This window comes from Camelina sativa, chromosome 6 (genome assembly GCF_030686135.1).
Source record: "Camelina sativa cultivar CO46 ecotype springtype chromosome 6, ASM3068613v1".
Lineage (NCBI taxonomy): Eukaryota > Viridiplantae > Streptophyta > Magnoliopsida > Brassicales > Brassicaceae > Camelina > Camelina sativa.
Window position 1 is genome coordinate 5112501 of NC_141885.1, and position 22840 is coordinate 5135340.

At 43.6% G+C, this 22840-nt stretch overlaps 2 protein-coding genes across 7 annotated transcripts in view; one reads left to right on the plus strand and one right to left on the minus strand.

Moving 5' to 3' along the window:
- Positions 1-15903, plus strand: part of LOC104790459 (WAT1-related protein At3g28100) — a 26539-nt gene extending 10636 nt beyond the window's left edge. For 2 of the 6 annotated variants that reach the window (XM_087455918.1, XM_087455919.1), the window contains exons 4-8: positions 14156-14249; positions 14612-14858; positions 15078-15239; positions 15333-15481; positions 15556-15903. In XM_087455918.1, the coding sequence (XP_087312044.1) occupies positions 14156-14249; positions 14612-14858; positions 15078-15239; positions 15333-15481; positions 15556-15697 (794 nt within the window). In that variant the 3' untranslated portion in view covers positions 15698-15903. Of the gene's footprint in view, positions 1-11179; positions 13831-13928; positions 13995-14130; positions 14250-14611; positions 14859-15077; positions 15240-15332; positions 15482-15555 lie in introns of those variants that run through there. The other 4 variants (XM_010516218.3, XM_019246663.2, XM_087455920.1 and 1 more) reach the window with 4 other exon arrangements.
- A 4686-nt stretch (positions 15904-20589) lies between these two features.
- Positions 20590-21021, minus strand: LOC147942291 (uncharacterized). Its single transcript, XM_087456003.1, has one exon. It carries the CDS (start codon positions 21019-21021, stop codon positions 20590-20592), a length of 432 nt encoding a protein of 143 aa, XP_087312129.1.
- Between the last annotated feature and the right edge of the window lie 1819 nt (positions 21022-22840).

Sequence of the window (22840 nt, forward strand, 5' to 3'; positions counted from 1 at the left end):
AACGGTTCCGAAGAAATAAATTGGGGTTCCTAATGCTTCTCTACGCCCAATGAGATGCTCCAACCCCGTGATGCTTTACTCCTAACCCACAAGGTTCCGAGATGGAGCTTAACCTGAGTCTCGGTTAAAAACGGCGATGATCTACGTTTCACATGACGCACGATTTCATGGATAGTTTCATTCGACATCGTGATGGAGGATATAGCTTACGATCATCTACTTTGATCATGCCGCTAGGCATTTGATTAAGACATTGCACAATGATCCGAAGACTTTGTCGCATCTCTTCGATACGGATAAAGTAACGATCATAGCGATCTCCTCTGGTACATACTGGTACGTCAAGATCCGATTGGTCATGAACATCGTAAGGTGCTGCTTTTCGCGAATTCCAGCATACCCCTGGTTGGAATGGGTAGGCCCACCAATTCACTTTAACTTAGGTCCGGGCCAAGTCAGTTGGGGACCCTGTCGGGCTCCTGCCCCCCCCCCCAAAACAAACAAACTGTACGTGAGAGTTTCCCTTCATACGGCTCGAATCATTCTCAGATGCCTCCCCGGGCATCCTTTCCTTATTTGTTGAGTTAGTTCACGCGCGCGCAAACGAGCACCAGCCGCAACAGCAGGAAACTATGACCAATAGAGTTAGACACTTAGCTACATCCGCACGCAAAAGGAATGTGGTTCTGGTTTAGACTTTCTTTCCGGGGCGCGGGACGTTCGCGGAGTCCGTTCCTTCCGTACCACCACAAGACTGGTCGTTCTTGGGCTTAACAGCCCCCTAATCATAAGGGATAAGGGAAAGGTAGCCGGGCCTATCATATCAAAAGGGTTGTAGAAAGAGAACCCGACCTCCTATTTCATTCGACGTTCCGGGGCAGGAAAAAAACCATTCGACCAACTTTAGTTTTTGGTAACAAGAAAGAACTCGAGTTGATATGCTTTGATCAAGGAAAAATCCCAGTCAGCCACAAGGCCTTCGCTTTTTGAGGCTTCCTCTACCCGCATCTCTTAGTGCTCGCAGCACTTCCATATGGAGAAAGATAGGCTTACCATGTTCCATCAATAGCACTTAATCTATGCCAGTTTTGGTGGACCGTACTCCACCCCGGTGAACTCACGCGGTTCCAATGTGCCTAGAGGCCAGAGGCAAAATCCGTTCACGGTCCGTAGGACCAACACCATTCAAAGGTGGGTGGCTCCCCCCGTTTAGAACAGTCATCTTTGACTGGGCTTACACACATTCGCTCACTTACGCTGTCCCCCTCCAGCTCACCCTAGCCCCGGGCCTTTTGCTCTTCTAACGTAAGCTCCAAGGCTTCACACCAAGTCTTCACTTACATAATATGCATGCTTAGGTAGAGTCAGGCGGAACCATTGTTGCCTGATGGAAACTTCCCCCATATTGCTATCAATGTCTTCATGTCGCACGACCTCTTAACATTACACCACTGAATCCCCAATCCTTTGCTTGTTGTGCAGTGACAGTATTGATATCCAAATATCCACTAATCGTTGTTTCCAGATACGGTTGCCGGTTGACATCTCTTCTAATTCATCGATACGAGAAGCAAATTGTTGTGTGAAGGAATCAATATCTCGACATAAGCCAAAAGGCAGATCTTGTGCCACTCCACCTGGTCGTATGAAACTGGCATGCATCCTGGCTCCCGAGACTCTTTCATAGAATTCCAACAATTTCTCCCGCTCCTTAGAAGCCCACAGGAACGGAGTTAATGCTCCCATATCCATAGCATGAGTAGTTAAAGCAAGTGAATGATTTGAAATTCGAGTTATTTCACGGAATAACACTCGTATATATTGAGCTCGTAATGGTACCTCACAATTCAAAAGTTTCTCTACAGCTGAAGAATGAGCGTGTTCTTGGGCCATAGAAACATAGATAGGTTCAAAAACGGAACGAAAAACGAAACTTTACGACAGCTTTTTCGTACATGTTCACTTGCATCACATACACAAGTGCTCTCTGAACCGTGCAATATGGTCACCCATAACACGGCTCTCCCACTTGAGTTACTTGAGCCCCAGGCCATGCTATTCAATGATATTGGAAAAATGGCAGCGTAACGTAAGAACTAGTATTGAAAGCTAGTCTTCTTCTGAGGGAGGGAAAGCCTTTCATTCAATAGGAGCCCTACTTCCTTCGACCTCATCACTTTAATTGTTGCGCAAACCAATTTCTTTCTTAGTCACTGGGCGGAGCGCGCTTTTGGTACTTTGCTTATAGCTTTTTAGGTTATGCAATAAAAGGGAGGCAACGCTCTGGGCTTGTAGAAATGAATGGATCAAAAAGAAGAGGGCTTGATTCAATTTCCAGGCCGGGCGGGAGGTGAAGACCATAAGAGAATATTGCCCTCCCGGCAAGGAAGAGAGGAAAAAGGCGCTGTCATCTATCTCGACCCATTCCATGATTTTCTCTATGTGAGGACCTCCTTCCCTTCTGCCCACTCTCCGTTCACACAGTTCTCAAAGCAGAGGAGGAAGGGTGGGCAGAAGGTTCCACGAGCCCTCTGTCCCACACATCTATCCAGAAGCAAGTGTAGTTCACCGGTTCCACCGAATGCTCCTATCTCTCGGCAAAGATCGTGTGAGTGTGCAGTTATGCTTCGGATGCTTCGCAATAAATCGACCCAGTTCCCGTCGATTAACTGCCGGAATTGTGTTGACCCAGTTCCCTTCGCAATAAACAGACAGTATTCGTGGATCAGGAGGACCTACTCTCATTCACGGAGGCGGACCGGTTGATGACTGCAGGCTAGGGTCCCGTTGAATTTGACCTAGTAAATCCCGCCACAGAGGTCATTTTCTACCGGGAAGGCATATAGTCGCATTTTAGTCTGAGTTTGAGCAAACAAACACTCACTTAATCGAAAGCTAAATAATTAACTTTGGAATGGTAACGAAGATCGAAGATCGAAATCCTTTTGTCCATTGTCTGATCTCCTCCTGAGACTTCTGAGCCTCCTAGGATACTGTCGTAAGCTGCAGCCACAGGATTAATATGTGGAAATGGCAAGTACACACTGTGCACCACGATCTTTACGTTGCGGATGACGTCCGACACCTTAATCCTCACATAGTTAATCCTCATCGGCGCCAAGGTCAAACCTCCACAGGCACCAGAGGTTGTGATAAGCAGCGGTTGGCCTCGTTCCAATGTCGGTGGAGCAGTCCCCACCGAATGATCATTTATTTTACTTTGACTCTTCAAATCCCATTTTTTCTTTTTCTATTATTTTTTTGTTCTTTATGCGGGGACAGGATTCAAACCTGTAATCTTCAGGTCATGAGCCTGATGAGTTGACCAATTCCTCTACCCCGCTTCTTCTCTTCTACAAGTAGGCTTCTTTCTTCTAGAGACAAACGACCGATTGAACTACAATCACAGGAGACTAATTATTCTTCTTGTCAACCTTCTTCTCTTACGATATTTAAAAAGAAAGAAGTAGAGTCGTTGGACCAACAACCGCTAGGATAAAAAAAGTCTTCTTTAGTCATCAGGAAGCTGATTTGAATGAAAAGTAAACATAGGATTAGGTCTCACCTGAGCTAAGGACTTTTATTGAATCAATATCGGTATGTCAATCAGAAGCTCAAGAAGAGATAGTATCTTCCTTTCAGTAGCCTCTGGTCTTGCAGTTGGGTTTCCCCGCCCAAAGCCTTCTAATGATTCTGTTAAGGCAAATAACCCATAATAAGATATACGAATAAGACAGATCAGACGGAATTGTCAATGCATTCATTCCATCTCCACCGGAATCACCCCTCTGCATAGCTCCTTCCCTCTTCTATGAAGTTGAAGTGAAGCAAGCGAGCCTCTCGATTGAGGGAGACCGATCTGAGTCAGTTTATCCAGTATTTTAGGAAATGTTCGGGATAGATTCACGTTTTCCCGGTCTTTTTTATATAAATTAGCGCTTTTGCGGTACGGGTGGAGGGCTATGAGCTCGTTCACTCAATCCCATGGAAACAACTCCCTTAGCCTTAGTTGGAAGCTAAACCAAAGTGAAGCTTGTAGGCTCGTAGAGAAAGCTATTTTGCATGTATACCCATAGATCCATGTTCCTGAACAGTCTCGAAAAAGGCCACCAGCACCCGACTTACCAGAATGTCCCGTTGCAGCACCATGCAAGAAAAGGTTCCTCTTGGAAGCACCATCCGTATTGAATTTGAACCGGCCAATGGAAGGAAATTCCCAAAACTCAAGAACCTGAGCTTATAAGACCAAAACAACTTGGACCTGCCGAATAGACTAGAAGACGATATCATAGTTCTGAATGGCGCGCACTACCTGATGATAGGGAGTGCTCTGTCGCGTTCCATTCGTTTCGATTTCATTTCAATATAGGGCAAGTCCTTTTTCCAACAGAAGGAGTGGTCGTTTTGGGTGACAGAATAAGATTCCCCGGATCTCCCTCAATCTCAAATCAACGACGAGAGATTCTACCACGCTCACTTTTACGTAGCTTCTTCTTGATCTTGTTCCATTGGAGTTGGTTCATTCAGTGTGTCGCTCCCACTTGCCCCAGGAGGCTGAGTACCTTCGTTCCTCTTCCTCAACTGGTTGATTAGGTGCTCCAAGATCTGGATCTTCTATTCCATAAAACTGGAAGTCTTCACTCGCCCTTCTCTCTCTTTCTGTCCCAAGGCGATGTTCAGTCGCTTTCTTAGGCTTCTTTTCAACTAAAAGCCTGTCAATCGAAAGCAGTCCACTCCGGCTCAATGGTATTTATTTTATATGGCAAACCTCGGCTAATAGAAAATGGACTTTTAAGATTCCAAGGGGAATCAATCACTACTGATAGGGATCATTGGCTCAAAAGTCACTATTTTGTTCTATAGATCCGGCGAAATCCACTGTTTCATCAATCAAATTTTCGTTCGAGGGTTGAAAGCGCTAGAACTTTTGAAGAGTTTTCGCCCCAGGCCTGTCATCCAAGGGATCTCTTTCTGCTCGTCCACTTGGGGATGACCCCTACTGATCTCTCTCATCGGATCGAATCGAATCCACTCCTGAACTCCAGAAGCAAGAACGGACGGATGCCCGAAGAGTTCTACCGTTGACGACAGCAGCGGGAATGGATTTCAAATAGCAGCTGCTAACGACCACCAAGAAGGGCGGATCTGACTAATAAAAGCCATTGCCATTTCACGATCTTTTTCCACTAGGAATTCCCAGCAAACCCTCTACTCCTCTTTGAACTAAACAAAGAAAGACTTGGCTGTAAGACTCTTGAAGGGTCAATTTGAAAAAAGTCCAATTCAACAAGGGTGTAACTGGTTGAGCAAAGGACTGCAACTCAATCGATGGCTGGAAACTAGGAATGATCATATGAGAGTCTTACCCTTACTGGCACTACTCCTCCCAAAAGGGGGACTAGGTGGGCTATAAGGTACATAACTAGAAGATAGAGGCAGGAAACTCAACTTCACTTCCTTCATCCTTTGAGTACGACGGGATAGCTATTCAAAGCAAAGAGTTTTATTTTCTTTATGCCCATATCTCGGTTTTCAGTAACTGATGTCAGTGTATGGATGGAGGAAGAAGGTTATTCCAGATTGGAGATAATAAATTGACTAGTTCTTGTCTTCGCGCTACAGAAGCTCAGGCATTCTTTCTTAGAACAGAAGGTCAAACTCATGACGAAGTCTGAAACCCTACTTCTTTGTTGACTATAGAAGCAGTGCTTGGAAGTAAGGCTCGAGGGAGACTCATCTTCGGAGAGTTCAATATCCAATCTATGAACTACAGAGCGCTAAACAGACAAGAACTCCCTCATCTAATGTCTTAGTTGCCTAGTAGAGTCAGGAACTCGGAGCCTATCACAGAAGAGCTCCCCGGGGCCCTCTCAAGCGTCGAGGGCTCGATACCCTATATGTGCTTACCAAAGGAGATGAGCTTTATTCTCATACAAACGTGCAAACAATCAAGAAGAAAGAAGAATACGATTCTAACTATCTACTTACCGGTTCCCATAAAGATCCACCTTGCTTCAAAATAAAGAGTCAAAAACTATTATCATGAAAAAAAGAAGGATTTTCTCACTACACGAGTAAGAAGTGACTAGCCGCCTATTCTATATCTATAAAGAGAGACGGATTTCGCCTGCCACTCTACCGAGTTAACCAGAGCAGATGAGCATCTCTTTCAATTGACTTACCGACTCTCCCGCTGCTGCTACTGCTCGGAAGAGAAGGACAAAGGACAGAAGAAAGAGACAGAGGAGTACGCGAAAGTAAAGAGGGAGAAGAGAGTTATTCGAGGCTACTCGACACGATGGGGAAGGGTGAAAGCTTCCCTGTAAAGGGAAGGGCTTGCTTGTGGCGAGCGGAACCATCTTTTTGTTAAATGCAGATGCAATGGTCGATTGCCTAGAAAAAAAGCCTTTTTTGAGTTATCTCAAAAGAATCTACTCCTTACTCAAGTTCTCAGTGAAGACCAAGCAACATTTCATTGATTCAATTCATTTTTTAAGCCCTTCCTTCGGTCCGGGGGTACCACGCAATCCGTTTAGATATATTTCAGTTGCCGCTGCACCGTGCTGACCCATTCCTATTCAATCTAGAAATCGATAATTGAGTAAGAGAAGAAAATCAGATCTCAATTTAATCGAAGAAGAGCCTCATTACGGAATTGGCATCGAGAAGCTAGGGCCCAAGTAGTGCCTCGCAATCTAGGTCAGGTACATTGCGTACGATCCGCGTAGGCCGGTAAACCAATAGTGTAAGATCCATTCCAAGCTTGAGGTTGTTTCCGACAAAGGGAAAACACTTTAGGAGAGAAATATTCGATATAGTCAAGTATTTTAGACGCTTAGCCATAAGAAGATACTGTCAGTGATCCGTGGATCTCCGATCATCCAACGTAGAGAGAAACATCTTGCGGGCAATTGTTGTGAACAAAGGAATGAATCTTACACTATAGTATTCCCGGTAAAACGAATAATTAGAAAGAATGTATGAACAGTGAGAGCTTCTCAAAGAGGTCCCACATAGTATCTAGCTATTTTTTCGATATGTATGAAATCTTTACTTTAGTTCGGGGGCATCCGATCACTGAATTGAACCCTCGGACGTATATTTTTGACGTCCTTACCAAAACTTCCGGGAGTGAGAAATTTTTTCTCCTTTCCTCCCAGACCTTATTTTGAGCCAGTTGGAGAGCCCATAAAATGGAAGTGCTTCTGTCTTACAGGCATTACCCTAGTGCTCTTTCTGATGCCCGGCTAGTTACAATTGAAGGTGGAGTAGCTTTGCCTTTACCTTAGCTTTTCGATGCCATCTTCGTGAATATGATCATTCTAAGGAACCCCGCCTAGGATTTGAAGACAGGACCTCTCCGTCATCATACTGACCGCTCTACCATCAATGGTCAGGCATTGGGTTTGGGTAAAGTTTAGAAGAATCTTTCTTTCCAGCTTTGGTCACATAAGCTTGAACCACTCCGGGGAAACATTTGGATATTATACGATCGGACTTCTAGGGAATAAGCTACTCTCTTCTAGCCTTCCTCTAAGAGATTCAACGGCATGTCGTTGTTCTTGGAAAAGAAGAAATAGGAATTCCATACGTGATTCCTTGCCATCTACAGTAAGAGGACTCCGACAGGTTCTTATGCCAGCCAGAAAGACAGAAGGAGGGGTAACGAATGGTTTAGCAGGAGCTGAATAAGTCTCGAAAGTTGTAAAGGCTTCACCGGTAAGGCCAGCTGTTCTTTCTTTAGTTGCTGTATTGGAAAGTCCAATTCAGTCCTTTTAGTCGAGTTCTTCCGGACCTCTGTTTCGAGTGTTTTCCCAACAAGGAAGCTCTCTAAGCAAGCTCTGGCCTATACCCTGATAGGGGCCTAGAAAAAGACGGGGACCTCTCTCCGAACGAGGACTAACGACCTACTGTGTTTTCTATTCATAAAGCTGTCTCTCCCAACATAACTTCTTTGTCAATCCCTCGGATCTGACTCCCACTGCTCACTCTCGGGGGTTTTATTCCTTCTTGCTCTTTGCACCTGTACATCTCCCTTCTGGTTCCTTGCCTTGCTGTTCCTTGCAGTAAACCTTGTGGTATCAGCTCTAAACGAAAGACTTTATCTACTAGTTGAAAGCAGTCAGAAGTGAATTCAATAGCATCAGACGCTCTAGCTCTTCCAACACTTGTACCAGTCTGTTGATCAGTAAACGAAAGTTGCTGTTCTTTCTCTAGTAGTTATTGCTGAGGCAGAAACCTTGACATCAGTCAATGAGGTTCCTAGGAAAGTCAATGATTTTGTTGCAAAAGCTCTTCGTCTAGCTACAAGCATTCCCTCTTCAGTGGAATGAACTACTGTCAATGAAAGGGCCGTCAATTCCCCATCAAATGGATAATTAGCATCGGAATCAGACTCTGAAAGGGAAGTGAATGCCACAACTACTGTAAAGTCAAGAGTTTCATAGGGAAGGTGACGCATCAAATGCTACTATAGTCGACTCAGTTACTGGTTTTGCTGTATTATTAGCGAAAGGCTGAGGCGTATAATAGAACAAGGTATGTTCCGGTAAAAGATTATCTGGTTTGGATAGGGATCTCTACTTCTTCATTTATCAAGGCTGGTAAGGAATCAAGAAAAGTGGTTGGGACGTGCCCGGCCATCTACTAAGAGCTATTAGGAGCTAACTAGCTATCTTGGAAATGCTCTAAACCGTAGAATCACAACAGCCCTTCTCTTAGGGCAACAGGGGAACAAGGAACCAGGGAAATCCAACACAACTTTCTAGACTTCCTAGGCTTAGAAACCCATTCCTATAAACGGGGAAAGCTTACTAACCTTACAACTCTGGAAGGGATTACTTTCTTACCAACTGACATGGCTTACCTTACTAACAACTAACAAACATTCCTAGGATTAATTTATGACAGGACTTAGCTTACTTAGTAACCTTCCTTACACGAAATTACAGGGAAGCCAACACCCCGTATGTTCCGAGTGAAAGTAAAGGTTTAACCGGGAACTGTCGAAAGATTACTACAGAAGAACCCATAAGATGTCCATTACATATACCGATGTAAACAAATATCTGAACGATTGAGAGAAGGAAGATAGAGGAAAGCTGAAGAAACACAAACTGACCGACCTAGCAATGTTCCTATTAGGCTTAGAGAACTACTCGGAGGATGAAAGAAAGAGACAGGGAACAAAGCACAATATACATCCTACTAGGGCTGCTAACCGGTATTCCTCGGTGGTTCCGTCCTTTAAGCCAGGGGAACGAAAAACACAATGAACCAAGCAGAACAGACGGGATACAGGCACATCAGTACAAACAAACAAGGAATACTAATTAAACAGAAGCTACATTGGGTACGTACTTAGGCTCGGAGGCCGTTCTTCGAGTAAGAGACTAAGCAAGCTTCGCTCCTTCGTTTCGTACAGGTGCTGAAAGTCTAGTTTTCCGTTCATTTCTTGCTTGTCGATTGGAAGTTTGTTTGCAGGCTAAGGATGTTTGTTAACTCTCCAAGGAGGGCCAATGGAAGGGAGACAAAGTCCTAACAAAATCATAACACAAGGTACCCATTCCATTTATCATATCAATCGAGTCTCGATCCGATTCGTTCTTATCAGGCGACAAGAGAGAACCTAGGACTTCGCGGATGGAGAGGGATTCGAACCCCCGATATTCCTAGAAATAGTTCGGTTTTCAAGACCGACTCTTTCAACTGCTCAGACATCCATCCCTCGCTTTTCTCCAATTGTAAATCTTTTTAAAAGAAAAAATAACTTTAATGGAGAGTTATAGCATCATTCAAGTAAATACAGATTATGATCGTAAAAACATAAGCTTGTAATATAGCTACACCTAATTCCATACCGGTTAATGCAAGAACTATAAATAAAGGACCAAGAGCCCCTATAAAATAGAAAATCTCATTCATACATAGCATAGTCCAAGCGAACCCACTTAAAATCTTTACTAAACTATGATCGGCCATCATATTAGCAAATAAACGTATTCCTAAGCTTAATGTGCGAAAACAATAAGAAATTAGCTCAAGGAGTACTAAAAAAGGTGCTAACGGCAGTGGGACTCCTGCGGGTAATAAAAAGCTGAAAAAATGAAGCTCAAAATCATAAAAATAGAAAATGAGAGAGCCAAAGTAATGAGAAAATGACTTGTCACTGTGAAGCTATAAGGTATCATACCCTGAAGATTACAAAATAACAAAAAAAGAAAAGTGACCAAGATGCAAGGGAAAAACATTTGTTTTGATATTCCCGGAAAGACCACCTATTTGCTCCTTTATCAGGTTCAGCACGAAATCATAAAGAAGCTCTACCAAGGATTGCCAAGCATTTGGGACTAAGTTTCCTCCTCCCATTTTAGTAACAAAATGAATCAGAAGTAGGAATAAACTCAGAGTTAGCAGCATGAACAAAGATGGATTTGTGAATGAGAAATAGAAGTTTCCGATATTCATAGGAACCAATGGGACAATCTCAAATTGGTCAAGTGGGGAGGCCGCCGACTGTCCCACTAGATTCAGAGCTTTTTGAAAGGCTTCCCCAGATACTCCGTTTTGGGTCAAATCATTTACAATGGACTCCATAAAAGGGATATTGTCGCTTTCTCCGTGGGAAGACCCGGCCATAATCAAGGCCTTTTCAGGATCTTGCGTCAATGCCTCAAACTTCTCGCGTATCAGACATTGCAGCTCTACTACATGCTCAACGTTAGGATTAAGACCTGGATGATCTTCAAAAATACCAGCAAAAGCATCCCGAGTACCGGACGCTTGAACACTCAAAAAGTTAGTGAATTGACCCGCAGTTCTAGAAGATGTATTACTGGAACTTGAATTAAGACTATTTTCATCAAATAAAAAGATTCGTTGCATGATTTGATTAATTGATTTCAACAAAATGATTCCCTCCAGATAGCTTCACTCCGTCAAGCCTCTAGGAGTAGTGAAGAACTATAGAAAGTTGTGGTTGGTTGTTGACCAACAAAAGCATGGGAGAAAAAACGAAAAAGGGGGGGACATAAAGATATCTTCTCTTAACGATATTTATTTATATTTCATACGAAATTTTATATTTCAAGAATTTGGATATTTCGACTTGATCTTATTCTAGGTCCTCCTCAAATCACTTGCTTCTCAACTTCTCCTCTCCTCACCTCGTCATTAGGTAGAGACGCCAGCAGAATATTCAATCATGAACCTAGCCCGTTGGATATCTTTCCCGGTACACTGAACACAAAATAAAGATAGCATCAGTACACATAACTCGAGAAATGTTTTCCCTCTGCTAACGTGAGTAATAGCTGAACAGATGCCTAATGCATGTGGTCAGAATCAAACAAGGTTATAAATACATCTTTACCTCCCGATCAAAGTAACGAAAAAAGACGAGTTTTAGCAACTTTTTCATACATTTTTTCCCTCTTTTATAGAAAAAACTAACTTACGCAAATAGTAAATGAGAGGACCTTAGCACTTTTCGTTATGGAGTGATTCATCTAAAATTCCCGGGGTTTTGTGAATGAATTCAACTAGAAAATCTCAATTGCATGGGATTCGCAATTCGGTGTAAGTTCAAAATTTATCGTGTTGGACGACCACGGTTGAGTTTTGTTGTGGATCCAACTCCAAGCGTTTGCGGGGTTTTGGATAGATGGAATCCAGGTGAAAGATCTTTTCTTCAAGGTCTTTGCTTTCTATTCGACTTAGCGATGGAATCGGGTCGGAAATAAATACTAAGTAAAGGCAGACTTACAATAATACGCAAACAAGGGTCCCGTGATGTCTTTTACATTCTAAGTACTTTGCCTGCTAAGACGTGACAAACAATCGCTGATTCTTTACTAACGAGCCCAATAGCCACTAAGGCGATCCGAATGAGGAAACGCCAGAGTGACCGAGTGTCTTCAAAAACACTACGCCAATCAATCGGTATAAAATGACAAACCTTTTGGTATGTACCCCAAAACACTAAGAAGGACCCTGCCGGTTCTACTCTCCTTGACCCATGGACAAACGCCACGTGATGGACGGTGCCCGGCTCTGACGAAGAACAGTAAGATTAGGTATTGCCTAATCCGTAAGGTTGTTATACCCTTATCAGCTTTCTGAACAAACCTTTGTGTTGCCACTTTGGTAAGGAAAGTCCACCAACCGGGCATAGTACCTCGTTAGCAGGACCACTATTGCTCCTTTTAAAGCTTTGTGCTCAAGTGATCTGGGAGGGTGTCAAACCTCCCCCAGCCCTTTATTCAGGGGATGGTGCCAGGGAGTTTGAACTGTTAACAAAAGATTTTCTCGATACAAAGAAGAGCCCCACTCCTAGAATAGTTAGCCACTCAGTCCACAGATTCGACTTAGTGAAAATAGCCCTAGAAAGATCAAGGTGTGAAAGGAGAATTTCCTCCGTTAATGATAGCTATACCATAGAGTTTTCCATCAAGGAAAGACAATGCCTTTTCTTCTCCATCCTCCAGGTACCAGGGAAGAACTCTATATTCCGGGTCCAAGGATGATGGTTGCAACGCCCCGCGCTTCCACCAATAAGAGGTGTGGGGGATGGTGATATCCCTTGAAAGACATAACTAACTTACAAGACTGAAAATGAAAAGTAAACTAACGGATCAAGGCGCCGGAGGAACCCCCTTCTAAAAGTCTAAGAGCTAGAAGGCGGGGTACATTGGTTGCTTCCTGTAAGATTTGAATAGTCATTGCCTCATGGTCAAGCCAGAAAGGAAAGAAAAAGTCTATATCTTCTGTCCTCTCTATTACTCGCTCCAGGTAATACACTCGTTGGTCTCAAGGTAGCAAAACCTATAAAGAGCGGGATACTATTCTAAGAGGAATTTACTGTAAAATAGATATCTCTTTGCTCTTCAGCCAGTAAGTCTGAAATCAAGTCAGTTGTAGGCCAGACCTGTCATCAGTAGTTCTACTTTTGTAGATTGAAGCTTTTATAAGGCAGGAATGGGAGCTGCAAAGGCAGAGATAAAGCTGTGATTACTCTTGCTCGACTCTTCATGGCACGGTTGGCCGGGAATGAGAACAAAAGGAGTAAGAAGAAACTGGCTAAGATTCAATTGACCTATATAGCAACCATTTCAACTAAAGGGGCGTAGCAGGCTTAAGGCTGCTAGGGACTCTAGGGCGAGAAGAAGCTTTTCCTGCATTCCTGTTGATGCAGAGATCAGACGAGAAGGCCCATCTCTTTACTAGAATCCGATGTGATTGAAGGAGCAGTTCTAGCTTAAGCCTAAGGACTAAGTTGATCCTTACTTAATAGAATAGCCATAGAGCTCATCCCCGGTGAAATAGTTGATGATTTCTTGATGGTTGACTGCTATATCTTTGTCAGCTTTGAGATAATTAAGCTCAAATATATGATATGAATTTGCATACTGCCTATATAGTCTATAGTAGTCCTTTTTAAAAGGACCTTTCTATAGTATACTTGAAAAAAAATAAAGACTAGGAGATTAAATACTAATATAGTCAAGAAACGAATAATAATTATTGAACCCAACATCACTTCGTTATATAATTATTTGTAACATCAAGAAAGCAACAAGAGGGATAATAAATTGAAGACTCACAAACCACACCAAACTTTCTATAATTTCCAATAATGGCAAAAACAGTAAGTCTCTGGCAGAGAGAGGCCGTGTTCTTGACGGCAATGATGGCAGTCGAAACCGGCGTGGTCGGAATAAGTACTCTGTTCAAAGTAGCAACTTCAAAGGGACTTAACCTTTATGCTTTCCTCGGCTATTCTTATCTTCTAGCTTCTCTCCTTCTTCTGCCATCTTTTATCTTCTCCAACAGGTTTCTAATAACTTTATTCTTTAAAACCGTTTCACACCCAATTTTTTTTTATTGACTTCATTAAAGTTGTTTGTTTCTGTTTTTTTTTTTTAAAACAGATTAAGATCACTTCCTCCACTAAGTTTCTCAATACTTTGTAAAATAGTACTTCTTGGATTACTAGGGTAATATTCAAATAACACTATCTGTTTTGTTTCAAAATTTTAAATTATGGAATTATTTTCCTTCAAGTGTTGCTAATATAAGATTTATTTTTTTGGGGCAATATAATTTATGATTTTTGGCATGTAAAAAAAAAAGAACAGATCTATGTATGTGATCACAGGATACATAGGCATCAAATACAGCAACCCAACCTTAGCCTCCGCCATTAGCAATATCACTCCTGCTCTTACCTTTATCCTCGCCATTATCTTCAGGTTTGATTTTATTTATTTTTTCTTAATATTTGCAAATTTTAGATTAGTTTTAGAACAGACTATAGTAACATTTCTTTACTATAGTCTATAAAATGTTCACGTGTCGATATGTAGTAACTATTTTTTTTTTGCCTTTTTTTTTCAGATGACAAAAAAAAAAAAAAAAAACTTGGATCATATTTGGTTTTACTTCACCATATTCAATAATATATTTTTCTAACCAAAATTTTTTACTAACAAAAATATTCTAAAATAGCACTAAAATAAACTCCGTTATTTTTTCAAAAACAGCACCATATTCAACTTCCTTTGATTCTTTCTTTTTCTTTTGGATTAACGTAACACAATTATTTAAATAAAAGGATGGAAAAAGTATCATTCAAAGAAAGGAGCAGTGTAGCGAAAGTGATGGGGACTATATTGTCACTAATAGGCGCACTTGTGGTGGTTCTTTACCATGGTCCACGTGTCTTTGTCGCATCTTCTCTGCCGTATGTAAACTTCCGTCAGTTTTATCCATCGTTGTCATCTTCAAAATCTGATTGGCTCATCGGTGGTGCTCTTCTAACTATAAGAGACATCTTCGTTTCAGTCTCTTTCATTCTCCAGGTACCACTTTCTCTTGACTCTTATATAATAATCTCAAAACCTGATGTTTAAGTGGATAACAACTTACAAGTACATATCAACCTTGGTTCACATGGTTGGAAACTTTAATAAATTATTAAATCAAATTCTCTTAGATTGTTCTATTTCGATAAAAGCTCGAACTAGATATAGTTGCAATTTTGTTCCAATATTCTATTCTATATAAATTTTTTTGGACAGGCAGAAATAATGAGTCAATATCCAGCAGCATTCACAGTCTCCTTCCTCTACACTGTATGTGTTTCAATCGTGACCACGACGATTGGACTAGTAGTCGAAAAGAACAATCCAAGCGTTTGGATCATTCATTTCAATATTACTTTGATAACAATTGTAACTATGGTAGGTTACTAGGTTATCTATTTTTAAATATATATATATATAACAAAATTCTTTCCTTGTAATCTTAATATAGTCTTTTATAAATTATTTCAGGCTATAACAACTTCAGTATACTATGTGATTCATTCGTGGACAGTACGCCACAAAGGACCTTTGTATTTGGCGATATTTAAGCCATTGTCGATCTTAATAGCAGTGGTTATGAGCGCAGTTTTTCTCAACGATTCTCTCTATCTCGGATGGTATGTGAATCAATAGCCTTTATACACAAATTTACAAACAGAACCATTTTTTCGATTTTTGCTTCATTTTACAGTTTGATCGGAGGAATTTTGATAACGTTGGGGGTTTACGCTGTGATGTGGGGAAAAGCAAACGAAGAGAAGGATCAGTTGTTGTTACTTTCGGAAAAAGAGAAAACCCCTCTTCTAGTGAACAGCTACAATGACCCAATTTAAATTAAAAATAAATTAGAACCAAAGAGGAATTTACGTACTCTTAGTTACACTTTTGGGTAAGTTGTGCATATTTATACATGCATACTATTACTGTATTACATTACATATTGCTTTGTATATAAATCTGAAAACTTACTATGTGAAGACTCTAAATATGACCTCCTAAATTTTTATATAGAATTTGATGCCGTAGGCGTAAGCGAACATTTTTTTCTTGCATAGGCACATTTTTTTTTCTTGTATATATGTACGAACTGCATGTGTTGGTCAATTTAAAGTAGTATTCAAAAGATTTGTACATTAGAAGAGATTTATTGATAAATTTTAGTAGTATATACTATTCAAACAGATTCATATAATTACATCAGAACAATATTGCGTGTTCGACAACATGGCCGTTGATGTCCAAATCGGTCCAATTAGACTATTTTAGTTCGGTGTAGAGGTTCGAAGTTCTCTTTTATATATGAAAAAGTCAGGCTACAATTGATAACGACAAGATATAAAATGACGTAAAGGAAACAATTGACAAACTGTGAGCTCGTAAGATCGATACTTCGAGAACCTGTTCTCTCATACAAATTTCCCCTCCGTTTTTCGTGTGTCCTTTCGCTGTACGCCGTACAATCACTATTTATAGATTACTATGTCGGTTCGTCATCTGAAAAGACCAAAATAGCCCTTCTTGACCTATCAATTCTTTTGGGCCTTTTCTGGGTTGGCCCTACTGTAGGGGTGAGATCCACCCCAAACAGTATTTCCCCCCATCTTCAGTTCGCGGTTATGCGGAGAACTCTATGTCTTCTAGTGATCCCCTGGCTGCTGCGTAAGCTTCAAGCCTTTGTCTTCAACGACGAGTCGGATCCGAGGTGGGCAAGCGATGGGCACTTGAAGGGTATGCGGACAAGTATTGGGAAATTAGAGAGTCGCACGTGAGCTTTCCCGTTTCCCAAAAAGCACTGTCACATCGTCACGCGTTTATCTTGATGCGCGTGACGTCCGAAAGTCGTAACATCGCTTCGATCCTCGAGTTGTAATGATGATTTCTTCGGGAATCCTCTTTTCCCTTCTATAAATACCCACCTCTTCTTCATCTTGGCTTCATTTCTCTCCATCGATTGTTTCCTCAGCTCGTCGTCCCAGGTACTTTCTTCCCTCATCTTCTAGCTCGTCTATAGATTTATTTTCTTGAGACTTTATGTGGCCTCCCCCCCGGTCCAGTTCGTCTGATTCTTCGGCGGCGAGCCACCTTCGTCATAACACCTCGCCTGATTCCAGCGGCTCGACTAGATCGGACCGTCGTGTGGCGAGATCTCCGACGGGTAGTCTCGTTTCTTCGGGGTCGTCGACTAGTTCTGACGACACAATTTTGGCCGAACTCCAACGTCGCATCTTCTCCGGTGTGGCCGTTCCGAGTTCGTCAGCCCTTCCATGCCAGATTCCTTCCCTTATCGACGAGGACTTTGACGACATGATCGTTCGGGCGGATCACATCATTGGGCACAGATCTCTCCCGTCGGTTGCCGACCCTTCAGGAGCCAGGGAGCATGCCCTTTATTTCGTTCCCCGGTCTTCCTCTAAACGCAAATCGGCTCTCGAGGCGGTTCAGATCGGCGAATGCCCGGTCGATTCTGTCATCATTATCTCCGAACGCGATCAACGTCCTTGGGATGTTCCCGAGGGGTTCATTTGTCTCTCGGAGAAACTTTTCTCCAAATGCGGGATTACAATTTCTCAGTTCGCTCCGACTACATTCTGAAACGCGGTTGGCATCTCGATTTTGGCGAAGAGAGCAGGGATTCAACTTTCGGTTGATCATTTTGAAGAGCTTACCCGCCTAACAGCGTCTGACAGAAATAAGAAACCCGGAGTTTCCTATGTCAGTTAGCGACCCCCTCTGCTCGTCGAAGGGGCAAAAGGGAAGACCCACAATTGGGAAGGGTCATATTTTTTCTTAACAGTGGTTCCAGGGGTCGTCGAGGATCCTGCGATCCCTTTATTTTATGGGTGAAACCTTTCACCTGGTAGTTCATCTTTCTTTGTAATTTGTTCACGTCTTTCATATACTCCGTTCGCTTCTTTGCAGTTGTCATGCCGCGGTGTCTTCTTCCTTATCCTCCTACGTTTTGAGCTGATATTGACGCAATACGGGCAGTAGGTCCGTATATTTGGCCAGGCTCTGGACAGAGGAAAGGAGGTCGTCCAAGAAAGCAGAAGGTTCCTCGACCGACAGGTAATAGTCGAATTTTACTTTGGTTTGTCTAAGGCATTCATTGACGACTTGTTAGAAGGTCGGAGTTTTTTTTTTTTTTGAAGAAATTGAATCCTTTATGCAGCTAGTATGATGGGGAGACTTAATTTGGATGTTCCCAACGTGTCGGCTCGCTATTGTCAAGCGTCTGGTCCCCCTGCGCTTTCTCCATCTTCTCGCCCCGAGGTCCAATCCGAGACTCGCCCTTCCGGGGCTGACTCGTCACGGATATCCCCTCCGGCTTCTCGCAATTCTCGTTCGGCTGAGATTCGCGCTGGCAAAAGGCAGGTATCGCGATCGTCTCCTAACCCACCAAACCTCCTGGCTCTCCCCATTGGAACTGACTCCCAAGGGAAAAATCCTACTAGTGACTCTAGCCGTCAGAAGAAGCATTCCTTGAATCCTTCGCAGAAAAGGGCAGATCAATCTCTGGATCGATCGGACCCGTCAAAGCGGCAGAGGACCGTGGAATATTGGTGGGATTTTTTCATACTTTGGCTACCCGAGCTTTTCCGAATGACTATGAGGCATGCACTGAGCTGTTTCGCAAGATCCATTTTGGGTCTGGTCGTCTTATGCCAATCGAGAGGATGAAGGATGGCGATAAGATCATCGATCTGGCGAATACCGCCTTCGAGGTTCGCAATTCGACAATTGTTTCCCTATTTCTTGTTTTCTCTATTAAGTTCCCATTTCTGACTTGTGGTCATCGCAGCTCATAGGTCGCATCAATCGTCTCGCTTCTGGCTATGAAAGGTGTGTGTACGACCTGGAGTCCGCTGCTCCTTCAGGTCCCTCAGTCGAGCAAGTCAAGAAGCTTGAGGGTCAGCCCGAAGAGGAAGTTCGCTCGAACAAGACACTGAGCGGGAGGATTTCCGAGCTGGACCGTCAGCGAGAGGTGGCGAACTCTGAACAGGCTGCTCTTCTGTCGAAACTCAACGTGGCAGAGGCGTCTTGCGCCCATCTTCAGATCACTCTGGACTCCGAGATGATGAGGCTTAAGGCTTGTCTTCGTGGGTTCAGTCGGTATCAAAAGATGACTGCCTATCGCAGGGTTGCCGACCGTGCCCAGAAGATCTTGGTTTGTCACAAAGCGCAAGCGGAGGCTGTTGAAGCATCTCGCCCGAAGTTACTCGAGTATAACCAGGCCTTGGGGAACATGCACATGCTAGAGGCTTTGGTTGCCGATGGCCAGATCTCCCTTCTGGCTGATGAAGTACATGAGAGGGTTGCCGCTGTGGCATCTGGGCTAAAGGAGGAAATCCTCAAGATTGACATCCCGAATCTCAATCCCGGGGATTTCGACATTTCCTCCGTTTTTGCAGAGCCTTTTCTTGATCCTCTTAAGTGGGTTCCTTCCCCAGGTGTCGCAGACGATTCGGATTCAGAGTCTGAAGGAGGTGAAGGTAATAGATCGGAGCATGCGTCCAGTGAGAAAGTCGAGGAAGACAGTATTGTTCCTGCTACAACAGGCAACTCGGCGGCTGACCATACTCCTATCACGCCGAACGACTCGACCGTCGCTCCATCAGCTGAACCCAATGCCCCGGAGGTCGGCGTTAATTCTCCCGTGGATGGTCTTGTCGCCCCTTGATGAGTGATTGATATTTTTTTTTTAATTTTGAACTTATCCCCGTGATGTAGTGGATGATGGGCTGTTAAGGCATTGTATTTTTTTGTTGGAACTCATTTACGTTTATTTGACGATCTCCTTTCACATTGGATTCCTTATTTTTGCTTAACTCGTATCGTTGTTTTGCTTCAAAAATTTCTTCACACTATTCTACTTTTCCTCTTTAATCGCACGAGCTTCTCCTCGGGGTCGACCGAGGTCGTTGTGACACTTGTAACAGCAAGGTGAATATCTCGCTGCAGGTCGCAATACGTCGTGAATATCTCGCTGCAGGTCGCAATACGTCGTAAGTTCGAACTCCATTTTCGAGTCCGAAATTCTACTGGCGACGTTAGTGTTCTTGAAGGAAGGATGCCAACTTTGGCGAGAATAGATCTGCTCGTCCTGATTTTGACGAGCCAACCAATGCCAGGGTTAAAGTAAAAGAAAATGCCGAGACGGTACTGGCGAGAAGTCCTTCACTTCCCCCTCCTTTTTTTTTTGAAACTCCTCGGCACGCGACACGCGATTGGTTGGCTTTCCCTAGGTTACGAGTGGCGACTTGATTTTTTCTCGTTCGAGTGCGACATACAGAAGTCGGCTTACTTTCTTATTACGAGTAGCAAACTCGGTTTTTATTATATAGGTGTGACACGCGATGGTCGGCTTACCCATGAATTTGCGAGTAGCGACTCGGCTTGAATTATATAGATGCGACACGCAGTGGTCGGCTTTTTTTGTTTTTTTTACCGTTCCTACGGATGCGAGGTAAATAACAAAAGATCTTGAGAAAGAAAGTTTGTATTATCGGCAGCTGTGTCTCGTGAACGAGACTGCCTACGTACCCTCCGATCAGGAGGGATCAAGCCGCTCGTAGTTCACATTACATAGTTTGACTGAAAATAAAAGTAAACGGATTGGGCAGCAGGCTATGGGTGGCTGAGCCTCCCCCATCTTCTTCCAGTTAGTAATAGAAACGCTTTAGATGCATCGAGTTCCAAGACCGAGGATCTGGCTCGCCACACATGGTTAACAGCTCGTATACGCCGGGATGTACGACTTTGGATACTTGGTACAGTCCTTCCCAATTGGCTCCCATATTTCCAGCGTTTGGCTTGGCTGATGGAGCATGAGATCTCCTTCGTCAAAATGCCGGTTATGTACTTTCTTATTGTAGTACTTGGCTGCAGCGAGTTGATAGTTCTGAATTCGCAAGAGTGCTTTGTCACGTTCTTTTTCCAATTCGTCTAGGCAATCCATGATCATGTGATTGTTGAGATTTGTGTTAGCGACAAGTATTGTTCGTCGAAGACTCGTGCTGTCGACCTCGGCGGGGGCCATTGCCTCCATCCCGTAAGCCAAGGAAAATGGGGTTTGGTTTGTGGCTTGGCGCGGGGTTGTTCGGTAAGACCAGAGAACTCCGTCGAGCTCGTCGGCCCACGCGCCCTTTTTGGCGTCCATTCTTTTTTTTTGGCCGTCGAGTATTATTTTATTTGTTGCTTCTGCTTGCTCGTTCCCCTAGGGGTATCACGGTGTTGATTTCCTTAACTTGATTCTCCATCTGGCGCAGAAGTCTTCGAACTGGAGGGAGATGAACTGCGAGCCGTTGTTGGTAACTATTTCTTATGGCAATCCATGTCGGCAGATAATAAATTTCCAGACGAACATCTGCACATCCTTAGCCTTGATCATAGCATAGGACTCGGCTTCGACCCATTTGGTGAAATAGTCAGTGAGGACAAGGATGTAGCGCTTCTGTCTTGACGCGGGTAGCGGACCAATGATATCCAAGTCCCATTGCATGAAGCGGTACGGGGCTATGCCGGCTCATAGCAGTTCGGTTGGTTTGTGAATGATTGGAGCGTGACACTGGCATTTCTTGCATTTGGCGATGAACTTCTCGTAGTCGGATATCATTGTTGGCCAGTAGTGACCATGCTTCTTGATTCGCAGTGCTGAGGCCCAGCCTCCTAAATGGTTCCCTCCAGCTCCTTTGTGTGTCTCCATCATGACTCGTTCGGTATCTTCGCCGTGTAGGCAAATGAGTAAGGCTCCTAATGCGGTCCACCGGAGTAGATGTTCCTTCTTCAGGGTGTAGTAGGCGGCCTTTGTCTTCAACCGTCGTTTTTCCCATTTGTCTGTTGGCACATCGTCGTCTGCCAGATAAGCGTGGATCTCAACTCGCCAATCCGTCTTGTCCTTGTCAGAGGGAGGTTCGAAGTCTCATCTTGACGTTGCAGCCTTCCATGTGGTTCTGATCTCGTTTGGCTGATGAAGTGCGTGGCAGGTCACCGGCTGAGTTTCCTTAATACTCGATGTATCAATGCTTTCAACTGGTATGATTCGTCGAAGGTCAGGATCTGATGTCGATGCGAGTGCTGCTAGGGCGTCGGCCGGAGCATTTTCCCCTCTTGGTATCTTAATGAGTTCGAACTCGTCGAAATATTTGGACAGAAGTCTGACGACGTTGAGGTAGGCGGCCATTGGTTCGGTTTTGGTATCGTATTCCCCACTGAATTGATTGGCGACGAGTTGAGAGTCACAAAAAGCCCTCATTCGTTTGATTTGCATCCCGCGGACAAGTTTGAGTCCGGCGATGAGTGCTTCGTACTCGGTGACATTATTGGTTGCTTGGAACCGAAGCCAGAAGGACTACTCCAAAATTTCCCCGGTCGGAGATGTTAACGGAATGCCCACACCGGAACCTAGATGAGAGGACGCACCGTCGACATGCACGATCCACTGTCCATCTGTCGGGTCAGACGGGGTTGGCTCGGCACCGTCCAAGGGTAGTTCAATTAAAAAGTCAGCTAACACTTAGGATTTGGCAGCTGGGCGGGTACGGAATTTGATGTCATACTCGCTGAGTTCGATTGCCCATTTCGTTAATCGTCCAGATTGATTCGGACTGTGCAAAATAGATCGCAAAGGTTGATTGGATAGGACAGTGATGGTTTGTGACTGGAAGTACGGTTGGAGCTTTCGTTCCGAAGTGACGACTGCCAGGGCGAACTTCTCTACTGTCGGGTAACGGGTTTCGGTGTTGTCGAGGGATTTGCTCACATAAAAAGGCACCACACACGCCACAACATAAAGGTGTTGTAGAACGAAGGAATCAAACACTAATGGAGATGACGAGGAGCACTCTCAAGGAAATGAAGGTACCTAATTATTTGTGGGGGGAAGCAGTTAGACACTCCACATACATAATTAACAGGGTACCAACAAGAGCACTTGAGAACAAAACTCCCTACGAGAGCTTACGAGGAAAGAAACCAAA